Source organism: Galeopterus variegatus, unplaced genomic scaffold (genome assembly GCF_000696425.1).
Source record: "Galeopterus variegatus unplaced genomic scaffold, G_variegatus-3.0.2 Scaffold1249, whole genome shotgun sequence".
Classification (NCBI taxonomy): Eukaryota; Metazoa; Chordata; class Mammalia; order Dermoptera; family Cynocephalidae; genus Galeopterus; species Galeopterus variegatus.
Window position 1 is genome coordinate 1,627 of NW_007727360.1, and position 13,540 is coordinate 15,166.

Genomic DNA, 13,540 nt, shown 5'->3' on the forward strand with positions numbered 1-13,540 from the left:
GGCCTGTCGGTCTAGTGGGGCCTGACAGATCAGGAGGGATTTTGCATATTTGAGAAGGGCTGGTGACTGCTTTTGAAATACACAGCTGAGTGATCCAAACAGAAACATCAGATATGCTCCTCACTTGGGTTCCCCAGATTCTTCTCCACAGGTGGAGATACAGAAGCTCCAGGATGGTGTATTCCTACCCTGTTTGGGCAGTGACCTCTGTTCTGAGCCTCTGTGGGTCCAGTTCTCCTTCTGCTCCTGCCCTGTCTTCCTGATGGTGCACTGGAGACAGGCTGATCTGACACCTCCTTTTGGGTGTACCTCTCCTTCTTTCCCCCCTGCAGATGCCCCATGCTGCGGGCTGCAGACAGCACCCAGGGGGGGTGTCCTCCTGATTGAAGTGGGGTCGGGTGGTAGGGAAGGTCCAGAGAAACTAGTTACTGCGGCTGTCCTTCCCCAAGCAGCAGCCCCCAAAGCAGCTCCAACCCTAGGGATACTGAGTGTTCTCCCACCTCCCAGATTCTTGCCAAGTCTCGCTGGAGCTAAACATCATTGGCACAAGGGCTCGAGACTGCCTGACTGGGGCTCTGGCATCACCCCAAACAGCAAAGCCATATAATGTCACCTTTGCAGCTCTGGTCACCAGAGGTTTAGTCTCATTTCAGAGTGAGTTACCTTAAAGGTCTCAATTAATTATCAGTTTAAACTTCTGTGGTTACAAGAAAACCAATGACCAAACACTGATCCCTTTCATATTTAAATCGACAAGCGTCACCTTTGCAGCTCTGGTCACCAGAGGTTTAGTCTCATTTCAGAGTGAGTTACCTTAAAGGTCTCAATTAATTATCAGTTTAAAGTTCTGTGGTTACAAGAAAACCAATGACCAAACACTGATCCCTTTCATATTTAAATCGACAAGTGGTGTACAAGGCGTTGCCAGGGATTTAAAAATAAATTAGAGTGGGCATCGCTCTTTAGGAGCTTGGAATCTGGTAGGAAAGCAAAGCACCAGCAGATTTACCTAGTCTTAGTTTTGCTTTTTGTATTTTTAACGTCTCCTGTTTTTCACCCTTGTCCTTTGTATGTCTTTTCAGGCTGGTTGTCCTAAGTGGATAAAAGCAGGAGTTCACGTAACAGGAGATGGCGGACACCGGGGACTTCATGGGTCAGGAGCCACACGCAGGTAACATTCCTGCGGTGTCCCCTAGTGAGTCAATAGGAACGATCACTGTTATATGAGCCAAGGCAAATGGGTTGGGACTGCAAGTAACTGTCATCATTGTTCCTTGTCCTTTATTCAGAAGCTGCTTTCTCATGACGAGTTTTAATAGTGAATGAATATCAATTATTTAAACAATAACCGAAATAGCCTGTTTTTAATGAGGTGAGCTGTTCAACCAGCAATTAAATTTGTAGGGTTTTCTGCTGTTTTAAAAAAGAAAGCTCCAGAAAATCACCTTGGACTCTCAGAAGTTAGCCCGTCTTAGAATGAGAGAGGTAAGGTCCCTGGAATAGTGTCAGGTGACTTTCCTCAGAAGGGTACATGTAAGCATGTTGGGGCATCCCCTCAAAGGGTAAATCATGTTGGAGTCAGTGTGGGTGGTCTCGCTCCCTCAGAAGGCTGGTGTGGGGCCTTTGGAGCCAATGGGGTAGACTTCCCTAGGAAGATGGTAGGGCAGTAACCCCCACGTGCAGAAAAGAGAGATGTATAACATTCTTTGTGTTTTGAGAATTGAAGAGGGAAAGTTTCCTCACTCTCAGGGATGAATTCCCTTGGAGGAAAGGCAAGTGGTGTTTCTGGTCCGTGGGGTAGTGGCCGGCGTCTGAAACATGGCTGGGCATGCAAACAGAAAGAATCGTGACTTTGGGCCCCTGTGGTTAAGCTTGGCCCTGAGGAGCAGGATCATTTTGCCTGGAAGTTCCCTGCAGTCCTGGCAAGGGTCTGAATCAACAGTGAACTTGAGATCCATTTTCAAAAGTGACACCTTGTGGCAGTAGGAAGCCACAGCAGCAGTATACCAAGGCCTCCATCCACTCCTACTGCTGTTTCCTGGGAAAAGTCAGTACAGAATGCTGGAAAAGGCAAGGGGGTGCTTGGGCCATTAAAGGGAATAATAAGAGTTGTGGTCCAGGTCCAGGCAACTCATTCCAGTTACAGTCTAATATAGAAATACTACCTTTCCATGGCATGAATCCAGGATGGAATGCTTTCTCCATTCCAGGTGGCTTTTCATTTTAGAAATTGAGGAAAAGTTTTAAACCCTGCTATTTTATCTGACTTGTTAACCTTTGCTTTGGTTGAGAAATAAGTTTCCAATCTCATCAGATTAATTGCCAACCCTTATAAAGTTGAAATAAGAGCCCTGGATATATGGACTTCTTCCTCGTTTTCTAAATATGGCTAAGAGTCTACACAGACACGTTTACATGAAAGAGTTCCTGTGTTACAAAGTTGACATCCTTTCATGTTCTATCCACAGACAGATCATAGAAACATCCTGGAATTCTGAGATTCCATTTGGAACACAGGCCAAAGTGTTCTACAGCCTATTCCTGGCCTAGGTGTCCAAGTAACATGTGCCTTTCCTCCCCGTCTCCTCTTCTCCAGCCCCCACCACTGTGCCAGCCACTACTTGGTACTTAGTTTGTATGTGGTCTGTAAACTGAGCCAGGGTGAGTTCCTCTGGGTGAGCTCAGTCATAACATCAGAAGGACTGAGATAGAAAGGAGTCAAGTATGAGGTCTTTTAGCTCCCTGTCACTGCATGAGCACAAGGTGGCAGAGACTCAGGCAGATAGCGGGGCTCTGTACTGGAATCCTCCGTGGTGTGCATTGGCTCCAGAATGCAGCAGAATTTGTGCTGGAAGACCCATGTCTGGAGCCCAGCTACGGAGGCTGGGCCTCCTGCTAGGGCTGCCATCCTGGGTCTCCAGATGAGGCTCCTTCTCTGTGGTTCCTCAGGGAAGATGACCTCCTTATATCACACTCAGTTCCGGAGCTTCATGCCCACCTTCTGTGAGCTTAGAGTTATGACACTTGGGAATCGACTCTTCCAGTTTACCCCACAGCCATCTCCTGAGGCACGTGTCTGCCCTAGGAGCCCTGGGTTAGAACCATTTCCAACAAGCACCTGCCTACTGCCCCCTTCTAACCAGGTGAATACCACCAAAGTGTGTTTTCTTTTTTTTTTTTTCCTTTTTTTTGTCTTTTTTCGTGACCGGTAAGGGATCACAACCCTCAGTGTTGCGCCCGTACCGCGACCAGCAACGGGATCACAACCCTTGGTGTCACGCCCGCACCGCGCTCAACCAGTGAGCGGACCGGTCTGTATATGGGATCCGAACCCTTGGCGGGAGCGCCACCGCGCTCCGAAGCGCCACACTCTACTGAGTGCGCCGCCGGGCCGGCCCCAAAGTGTGTTTTCTAAAGCCCATCCAAAACACAACATTTTGGTTATACCCTTGCCTTAGGATCATGGGCCCCACCAGCCTTCACTTCATAACTAGTAGAAACCACTTAAGTAATTGAATCTGCAGAACTACAAAGATCCACTTCTCATTGATTTCTATTCTTGCCTATGTAAGGAAGCAGCTGCAAATGTCTCTCAGTGAGGAAGGAGAAAAAATCCCCCCCAATTTAATCTCTGAAGGGCATCCATTTTATAGGGCACCCTCTAAAACTCTTGTAATAGTTATAATTTTGTTAGTGCTCTCATTTTACAGATGGAGAAACCAGTGCTTAACGAGCAGTGATCTGCCCTGGCCATGTAGCCCGCCGTCTTCTCTGTACTCTACGTCTGACCAATTGCTTTCCTAGTCTGAAAAGACCTCCCAGGAGCCTTTCTTCACCACATCCTTAGACCCGTCCTGGGCTTTTCTCTGTACAGTTGGTTGATTTCCTAAAACTTGGCTTTTGGTGAAGAATGTTCAGCCACTTTGGCTTCTGAGGACTTCCAAACAGGAACTTTTCGTTTGGGAAGATATGTTGAACTCTACATTTTGGAACTAAATGCAAAAAGTCCTATGACTCTGAGAAGTAGGAACCAAACTAGAATGACCCAACAGTGTTCTTTTCCAAATGAATTTTTTGGCAGATAGACCTGGCAGTGGTCCTCTTAGACTCTTTGGGTTTCTGCATTGATAGAGGTAAGGCAAAGATACCGTGCCCCAAGACCCCTGGTTTTATATAACCTCTGTTTATCTCTAGATGACAATGATTTATTCAAAGAACCAATGAGAAAAAGAAGACGATCAGATCGAGAGCAGCAATTCCGAGCATTTCCCTCAGTGGAGCAAAGTGCTCTTAAGGAATGTGAGTATTGTGGAACTGTTGCATAGCTTGTTTTAACGTGGCTCTGTTCTCTCCCAAATGTGTTCAATGCTCAAAGGAAGAGAGGTTAGATCCTGAAGCCGGAAGAAACATCTTTGAATGAACCTCATCCAGAAAGAGAGGTGCTATGGATTGAACTGTGTCCCCTGAAGCCCATGTATTAGAAACTTAACCCCCACTGTGACAGTGTTAAGAGGGTGGGAAATCCTATTATGGTCATTGAAAGGGGGTCCTTGAAGAGGTGATTTGATTGTGAGGCCCATGCCCTAGTAAGTGGATTGATCCATGGATGGTTTAATGGTTGTCATGGATGTGGTTCTGAGGGTTTTAAAAGGAGGGAGTGAGGACGTAGCTCTCTCTGCTTCTGCCATCCGCCATGTGACACCCTGCTTTGCTGTGAGGAGCCACTGCCCAGCAATAAGGCTCTCACTAGATGGGTTCCCTGGACTTTGGACTTCTCAGCCTTCGAAACTGTAAGCAATAAATACTGTTTCTTTATAAATTACCTAGTTTCAGGTATTTCATTATAAGCAACAGAAACAGAGTAATACAAGAGGCTTCAAAGTCTCTGCAGAGATATGTAATTGGACTATTTATTTCTAGGTGTCTCTGGGTAGGAGGGTTGTTACCAAGATAACCTTTTCCTGATTAGAGCAAAGACTGTGAAAGTGATTCGTCTGGTGCTCTGGTGGGTGTTTACTTGGTGTCCTTGTACTTTTTTCTTTTCATGATCCCAGGAGAGAAGACTCTAGAAGGGGCTAAAGCCTATGGCAAAGCACATGATGACTTCTGCTACAAAGAGCTGCAGAGCGGGCTGGCTCTTTGGAGGTTCTCAGAATCAATGATTGCCATCTCCAATGAGCTGTTGTCTCTAGCCTGAGACAACTTGCTACCTTGTTTAACTGACTTTTCATTTCATTACTTTTTTGTCTCTTCTGCAATATTCAGCAAACTCCTTCTTCAGAGACCTGGTCCTTGATCCCTGCCAGGTGTGCCCCTGGTAATACATCTCTGTCGATTCCAGATGAAAAATTGGAGTCACGGACCAGAAGAGTTTTGAGCAACACTTACCAGAAACTTATTCAGTCTGTCTTCCTGGATGACAGCATCCCTAACGGAGTCAAGTATCTCATGTGAGTCTGAGACCTGCTACTGTCAAATCTTAGGTCGATGTCTTTCCTCAGGTGATTGTAGGTGCTTTTCCCAACAATGAAAGGGAGTTTTCAATCAGAGGCTAAGGAGGCTGGGCATCTCTGTAGCCATGGGCCACTGCTATTATTACTGGTAGCTGCCGTTCACTGAGCTATCATCAGGTAGTCTGCCAAGTACTTCACATATATCAAATTTCATCAATCCTCCCAACACCCTTATAAATAGAAGCTATTATGATCATCCCCATTTTACTAAAATTGAGGCTCAGAGAGGCCAGGACATTACTCAAAGTCACATGGTGGTAAGTGAAAAGGCCCAGAATCAGACCCAGGCTGTGTGCCTCTGTGCCCCCAGGTCTTTGTGCCAAGCTGAGTGGAAGGACTTGATTGGTGCTGAGGCTACAGTCTCTCCTGCTCACTGAGACTCTGTGTTGCTACAAATACTGTTTTACCTCTGCATAAATTTTATTTCTAGGGTCAAGAGTATGCAATTTCTATAGGACACAAATAAAGATGCCTCATTTATATATATGCATTACAGAGTTTGTATAAAATTATCATTATCAAATATTTTTGCACAACCCCACTTGATCCCAAGGCCAACTCTGTGTGGTAAACAGGCACCGATACTCCCCTCTGACTAAGGAGCGAGCAGAGACCCAGGAGGATGTGGTGACTTGTGCAGGATTAGAACGCAGCTCCTCTGCATTCTGTTCCCGTGTTCTTCCCACTACACTTTGACGATGGTGACAAGGTGCATTTTTAAATTGACCTAGAAACAGGCTTCTCATCCTGATTGAAAAGCCACCATTGGACCCGATCTACATTGGATTACTTGGCAGCGCTGGGGCTGGGAAGAGCTCCCTGATCAACGCCATCACCCAGCAAGCAATGTTTCTACCCGTGTCTGGAGAAAGCGTCTGTACTTCATGCATAGTACAAGTGAGCTCGGGCTGCCGCGAGCAGTATGAGGCCAAAGTCCACCTTCTCTCTGACCAGGTAAGTCTGGCCATCCTTCCCTCCTTCCGTCCTCCTGCCCTTCCTCTCCTCCTTCCTTCTTTCCTCCTTCCCTTCCTTTTATTTCTTTCCTCCTCACTTGCTCTCAGAGATTAGTATTGTATTTTCTGTAAATACAGCTCATGCCGTGTTGAGTGAAAAGGACATATCATAGAATGAGAAGGTTCAGTAGAGTGAGACATGGGTTCTAGCTCAGGTCCTATCACAGCTCATTATGGGACTCTGGGCTGGCCATTTCCATCTCTGGGCCCCTGTTTCCTCATTGACAAGACAAGGGGGTTGGATTAGATGACATGCAGCCCCTCTGCCCTCCACAGGGGCAGGGCGTGCCTGCCTTTGTCATCGTCTTCTGTATCTGTGACATGAGGGGCTTGGCCCGACTCTGCCTTGGCAGGAGTGGAAGGAGGAGCTGAAGAACTTGACTCAGCTCCTGCACAGGACGGAGGAGCTGGGTGGAGCAGAGGCAGGCACCTGGGACAGGGACGATGCAGTGCAGGAAGCCACCTGGAAGCTGCAGACGGTTTACGGAAATGGGGCAGAGAGGAAGAACTACGAGGAGTTACTAAGGGCCAGGCCCAAAGGGAAGATCCCCACCTCCAGAGTCGTCACCCTCAAGGCAGAAGAGGTAGCTTCAAGATTTTTTCTCCTTATTTTATTATGGGTCTGTTTAGGGTTCTTGCTCAAGATACAGTGTTTATATTAGAAATAAGATGATACCCAAATCAAAAGTATCAATGGCTTTTAATAATGAAAATTACTTTCATTATTTATGGCTGCCAAATGGGAATTTTTAGTGTCTGAATGGAGGACCTTTTATGCACAGAAAAGACTAGTTACTAGTCTGTAATCAGGGATGCTTTGGGCTGCAAATGATAAAAAAAATGACTTAATGGCTTGAACAAGTGAGGGCTTATTCATTTTCTCATTCAAGAAGCTTAGAGGCAGTCAGGGTCTTGGCTTTGTTTACTCGTTCAACAGAGTCAAGATGGGCATCTCTTTGGTTCCCTTGGCCTTCCATCATCCTCATGGTGGAACTTCCAGCTCTCTGCTGAAGTGCTACACTTCACAGCTAGCCTCATAGAAGGAAGATGTGGATGAAAAGTTGGCACCAGCCACATCTTGCCTTTCACCAGGAAGTAAAAACTTTCCCAGAAATGCCCCTGACAAAGTTTTCTATAGATTTCCTTGTTCAGGACTGAGTCACATGGCCCTTCCTTGCTAATAGGGAGTCTAGAGAAAGTAAGCAGACCTGTCATGTTTGGCTTAGATCAATCTCACCCCACTGCCTCTCCAAACAGACAGAAAATCAGGATTCTGCTGGCATAGAAGGAGGACAGGATGGATATTGGACAGACAACCAGCAGAACAATATTCCTGCTTTTATAATTAATATTCATTTTATTAAGTTATAATTCAGTTTCTAAATTAAAACAGAATATTTGTGGAGCCAACATTCAGTAAAGTTGTATATTTAAAAATCTAGTTTTTCTTAAAATTCATCTAGTATCTTAAAATTCATCTTTAGAATATTGTCATTCTATTTTTAAATCTGGAAATTTTGTATAAACTAAGAATGATAACTTACACTTGCCCTAAAATTTAATGTTCAATTATCTCCTGATTAACAAAGCAAATCCTCCTTAAATATTTAATGCTACTTATGTGATTAATCAAATTTTGTTAGGCTTTTTTTTTTATTACAGTTAAAGCTTAATGTATTTGATTTTCAAAATATTTTAAGTACTTGACTGGGCACACTTAGGAATCAAGTGAAGGAAATCTTTTCAAAGTACTTAGCCATCTCATGTATGTCTAGGAAATCGAACAAACATCGTACCCATTTCTTATATTTAAATGGATATTACTATTAAGAATGATGACATTCCTGATACCTAAAACATAGGACTGAGCATATTCAAAGAAATATGATGATTACAACACTGGTTACTTTATCTGAATCATACAACTTACACAAAGGTATCAACATAATATTCATTGTCACCAGCTCTACATTTGGACATATTCCTTCCCAGCATTTCAGATTTACCCATTGAAACAGGGGAACAGAATTACCGTCTCAATGAGTGAGGTCACAAATTCGGAGTTTCCATAGATTCCAGACTGAGATGAGGGAATCCGAGTCTGCCTTCTGTAATGGTGTACCCTGAGCCACATTCTAGTGGGCTGAGTCCTTTTTTTTGTGGAAAGGGGCTTTTCAAGACCATGCCTTTTCCTGTACTTCCCTCCCATTGTATTTGCTCTTTATTTTTTAAATTAAGATATCTTAAAGAGCTTTTACTATTCTCTTTCACAATTTGTTGTTTGATTAGAATCGATGAAATCTGTTACTCCCCACCTAGATTGCAAGAAATCCACTGATTTGATCTAAACTCTTGTAAGAATTTCTATTCTTATCTTTCTTTCAGGACCATTCTGTAGATACTTATATGACCATGACCACCATACATCCCAAATCTCTGCCCCTGAAGTGCCCAGTTGAGACTCACTGCCATAGTTGCTGGCAAGAACGTGCCACTGTCCAAAAATATGTTTCAGCAGAAACAGTAGGCTGTTTTTACCTGCCTTCATTAAAATGTCCTGGAAATGCCCACATATCAAGATTATTTTTATACATGTAAGATAAAAATTTAAAACCTTTTAGTAAGATCAGTTTTTAAATCAATTTTCAATTTGGAAGATATGGTCACCATACCACTATCAATTTTCTGTAGTCACTGCTGGCTTTCTGGTAATTAAAATGTTCATGTTAGCTATGTAGGAAGAATCCTCTTTCTCCAAAATTTAGAAAATGCGTATTAATTACATTAATTTAAAATTGAATGGAATTTAGAAGGCAGATTTATTATTCAGTGGTGTTTTAACTTCCCTGTAGTCTCCATTGCTGCTGACGTTGGTTTCATGTGTAAGTTAAGGAGCCCACGGTTCCCGACCTCCAAGGCCCTTCCTAACTCTCACATCCAGACCCTTGCAGGGCGGATGACAGGCACTCATCCAGTGCACTTCTTACCATCACTTAGCACACCTTCGATGAACCTGCATCCCAACCAACCCAGGACAGAGGAGCTGGGAGGGTGGCTGGAGTGGGTGGGTGGCTTTGTCCTTCTTCCTCAGGCAGGAGAGCTGTCCGCCAAGCTGGACCCCTATATCCGGACTCAGAGGAGAGACTGGGATGGAGAATCAGCTGAGACTCATATCTGGCCCTTGATCAAACACGTGGAAGTGACCCTTCCCAAATCTGAGCTGATTCCAGAAGGGGTTGTGCTGGTGGACATCCCAGGCACGGGAGACTTCAACAGCAAGAGGGACGAGATGTGGAAAAAGGTGACTCTCCTTCACAGGGCTCCACTTTCCTTTCCCTCTGCTCCTCTGCCCTTTCTAAAGCAATAAAGAATGCCCTGCTTTCAGCTCAGGAAAGTTTATGAGTTCATTGGAATTAAGTTCAGCTTTCCGTGTTCTAAGCCTCAGGGCAGTGGCAGGATATGTGCAGCCTGAAAAATTGGGGATGGAGGAATCATGGAGTAGGCCTGGTATGTGGAACAAGAGTGTGTGATGTATGAGGAGAGCCAGCAATAGAGTGGCCTAAGAGCGAGCGAGTCAACGAGGACGGAGTGGCACAGGGAGGCCAAGAGGTGGGTACAAAGCAGAGAAGCCAGCAGCCGATCACCAAAACCACGAGGCTGCAGCTGTGTTGGTTGTAAGGCACAGAAACCCATTAAAGCAATCCCAGATGAAGAGGGGTTTATCAAAGGGTATCAAAGGATCTCAGGAGACACAGCCAGGCCTCAGGGCCACCTCTCGGGATCGAAGCAGCTATTCTCCCTCTTATTTTCTGCATGGTGTCTTGTGACTCTGTTTCTCTTTGTTCATCTCTCTGCAAAGCCCTGCTTCTCTCTTAGTTTTCCCTACTTAACCATTAGGCTCCACATTGTGGAAAATGACCACCCTAGCCCCATCTCTAAATGACCTTGAAGCTTATGTGCCTGCCACTGTCTGACTATAGTCTTTTCAGCTTAAATTCCTGAGAAGAAAAGTCTGATAGGTGATTGTCCAGCTAATGAATTAGCTCTCTGAATTAAGTACCCATTCCTAGTGCAGTCAGCTGTGGCTGACAGTGGTGGTTTGGATGAAGGCCCAACCCTTTAGCCAAAGGCTAGGGTAGGGGTTCAACTCCAGCAAACGGAATGATCAGGCACCTCCAGATGTGGGTACCCCAGAGAGTTAAGCGTGAGGGTAGTTAGATCTGCACCTAGTGATAAGAGGTTGAGGTATTGATTGCTAAGAATATATCTTTGTTCATTTATTTTGCATTTACCAACCATATACCATATATTGAGGATGCAAAAATTATAGCTACAACTAATAATAGCAGACATTTACTAAGCATTTACTTTGCACTATGTACTGTTCTAAGTGAAGTAATTTACCAGTTATAACACTGGGATGATAACCCAGGCAAGATGCCTTGAGAGCCTCTGTTCTTGACTCCTACTGTATCCTATGTGATAAAACAAAAGTCAATTGAAAGTGAATGAAAATTTGCAGGGCATGCCCTCTTATGTTAAAGAGCACATACATCTGTGTGTGTGTGTGTGTGTGTGTGTGTGTGTGTGTGATGTTTGTAAATGCACAGCAGAAGCAAGACCCTGATTTCTGGGAGGACACACACCCGACTGTTAACAGTGGCTTATGTGTTTACTGCTACTCTTTACTGCTTACACCTTTGTATTGTTTGCATATTTTACATGAACATGTATTGCTTTCAACTAAAAAGTTGAAAGCAAAGTAAAATAATATTGAATGAGAAGCAGGGCCTTCCCACGAGGGGTTTAGACTCTGACGGGAGAGTTAAAACACAGAGATAACTAAATAAATGGCAGAAAGTGATGAAAGAGAGGTACAGGGTGCTATGAGCACTCAAAAGTAGAAGTTACCTCCCACAAGTGATCTCATTCCATCAGCAAACACCCATTGATCTCTACTCAATTTTGTAGGAGTCCTTGTCCTTGGGAGTCTCATAGTCCACACTGATTAATCAGCTGTGCTGCTTACAGAGGAGACCACAGAGTGATTAATTTCCGTGTGGAGCTGGGTAGGGCTTCAGAGAGGACATTGAAGCTCAGCCTCCACCAGGCAAAGAAGGGGGCTGGGAGTGGACCCCCAGCACCATTCCAGGCCAAAGAGCAGCATGAGCAAAGACCCAGAGGGTGTGGAAGCTGGTGTGCTGAGGGAGGGTGGGTCTTCCTGGGTTCCTGGAGGAAAGGGGCTGGGGGATGTAGAGGAGAGAGGCGGCAGAGGACCAGCCTGGGAGAGTTGCTGGGGGGCTTTAGGTTCCTGTGCCAGAGTTTGGCTTTCTGGGAAAACCTGAAGGACAAGAGGAACTGGAGCATATGACAGAGAAAGATAGGGCAGGTAGGAGCACAGGATGGGAACACAGGAGCACAGAGCCGGAGCTGGAAGGCCTGGGAGGGAGGACCAGTGTCAGTGAGTCATGAGTAGTACAGCCACTGCCAAAGAATTCAGTTGTTTAAACTCTGCAGATTGTGCTAAATGAGTGACTGTGGGGCCGGGCAGCTTTGTGACTTTAGTTTCCAATCACCGTCTAGAGCGGGATGACCACTTACAGAAAATCTAGCCTACACCCTGATTTTGCAGATGAAGAAATGAAGGCTCAGAGAGGGGAAGTAACTTGCTCAAGACCACACAGCTAGTAAGCGGCAGAATTTGAGCTGGAGAGCAGGTTTCCTAACTCCCCAGCTGGGGCTGTATCTGCCACTCCTCCCTTCAGGGTGCCCCCTTTATCTGCGTCCTTTAAGATGAAGGCAGTCCCACCCAGTCCTTTCCCTTGCTCAGCCGGCTTAGGCCTGGCCATGTGAGCCTTAGTTTCCACAGGGTCTCAGCTCTCGGAGTAGAATCATCAGCCTCTGCTAGTTCCAGGCCAGGCCAAGGGAGTGACGGCCCCGGGAGGCAGCCAGGCTCTCTCACCAGATGGAGCTTGGTTGCAGCCAGTCCAGATACACCGGGCAGCTTATCAAAGCCAACAGATCTGGCTCAAAACACACACTCTGAGGAGGTCAGGCTGTGCTCTGCATGGCCTTGGCTCCTCTGCGTTCTTGTGGTTTCTCCGTGTTTTCCTCTCACGAGAAGTTACTAAAGACCCCCCTCTTTCCAAGGAGAACAGATCACAGTCGCTCTTCCTCAGCCTCCCCAGCTGCCAGTTTCACCTTCCCTGAATCTATTATGAATTCAGATGTCGTGGTCTGCCACTCAGAAGTCCTGTGATTTTAGGCATGTCATCTAACGCCTCCGAGGCTCTCGTCATGGGGAGGGATGGAGGTGGGTGGCGGGGCATCGTCCCACCCACTCATAAGCCCAGGCCTTGTTTTATGGATATGCTTTTCTGTGTTTTCTGCAACTCTAACTTACCAATTCCTGGCAGTCAGGAGCTGTGTGTGCGGCCTGAAATTTAACCACTGCAGCCTTTATGATTGCAGTGCTTTTCTCACATTAATAGACATTATTAAGAACCTGTGGTTTACCAGACCATGGGGAATACAAAGGTAGAAGAGGCCCTGCCTTGGAGGAGACCCCAGTCTGGTATCATTACAACCTTTCACATCTGCTTGGGCAATTCACTGCCCACTGTTGACACTGAAGAGCCAGAAGCTTCTCGAAGTGGATTATAACTTGGGAAGTGGGAGGACAGCGATAGCTTTTATTCTCCAGTCTAAATGTAAGTTCATTCATGAATAGAGGAGGGTCAGGATCCATAGCTGTGTGGCCTTAAGTGAGTCCCTTTACCTCTTGGGACCTGTTTACTTCTTTGTAATCCAAGGGGTTTGTCTAACTCGAGATGCTTTTTAAACAATGATCTATGGAGCAAAAGATTCATGGACGGGGTGGGGGGCACTGAGCAGATAGTGGTACCAAATCCCCCTCTCCCAATTCAACCAGAGCAGTTCTCTTTTTAAAAATTGAGTTTATCCATTGGAATTCTTCCTAAGATTTCTTTCGAAAAAGGCTTTAAAACACAAGTT

General features: G+C 45.5%; 1 protein-coding gene across 1 annotated transcript in view; it reads left to right on the forward strand.

Annotated features, from left to right (window-relative positions):
* The first annotated feature begins 1,097 nt into the window (after positions 1-1,097).
* NUGGC (nuclear GTPase, germinal center associated) overlaps positions 1,098-13,540 on the forward strand; it is a 42,735-nt gene continuing 30,292 nt past the window's right edge. The window contains exons 1-6 of the mRNA XM_008575872.1: positions 1,098-1,171; positions 4,195-4,299; positions 5,342-5,450; positions 6,245-6,467; positions 6,880-7,110; positions 9,618-9,827. Of these exons, the coding sequence (XP_008574094.1) occupies positions 1,129-1,171; positions 4,195-4,299; positions 5,342-5,450; positions 6,245-6,467; positions 6,880-7,110; positions 9,618-9,827 (921 nt within the window). The 5' untranslated portion in view covers positions 1,098-1,128. The remainder of the gene's footprint in view (positions 1,172-4,194; positions 4,300-5,341; positions 5,451-6,244; positions 6,468-6,879; positions 7,111-9,617; positions 9,828-13,540) is intronic.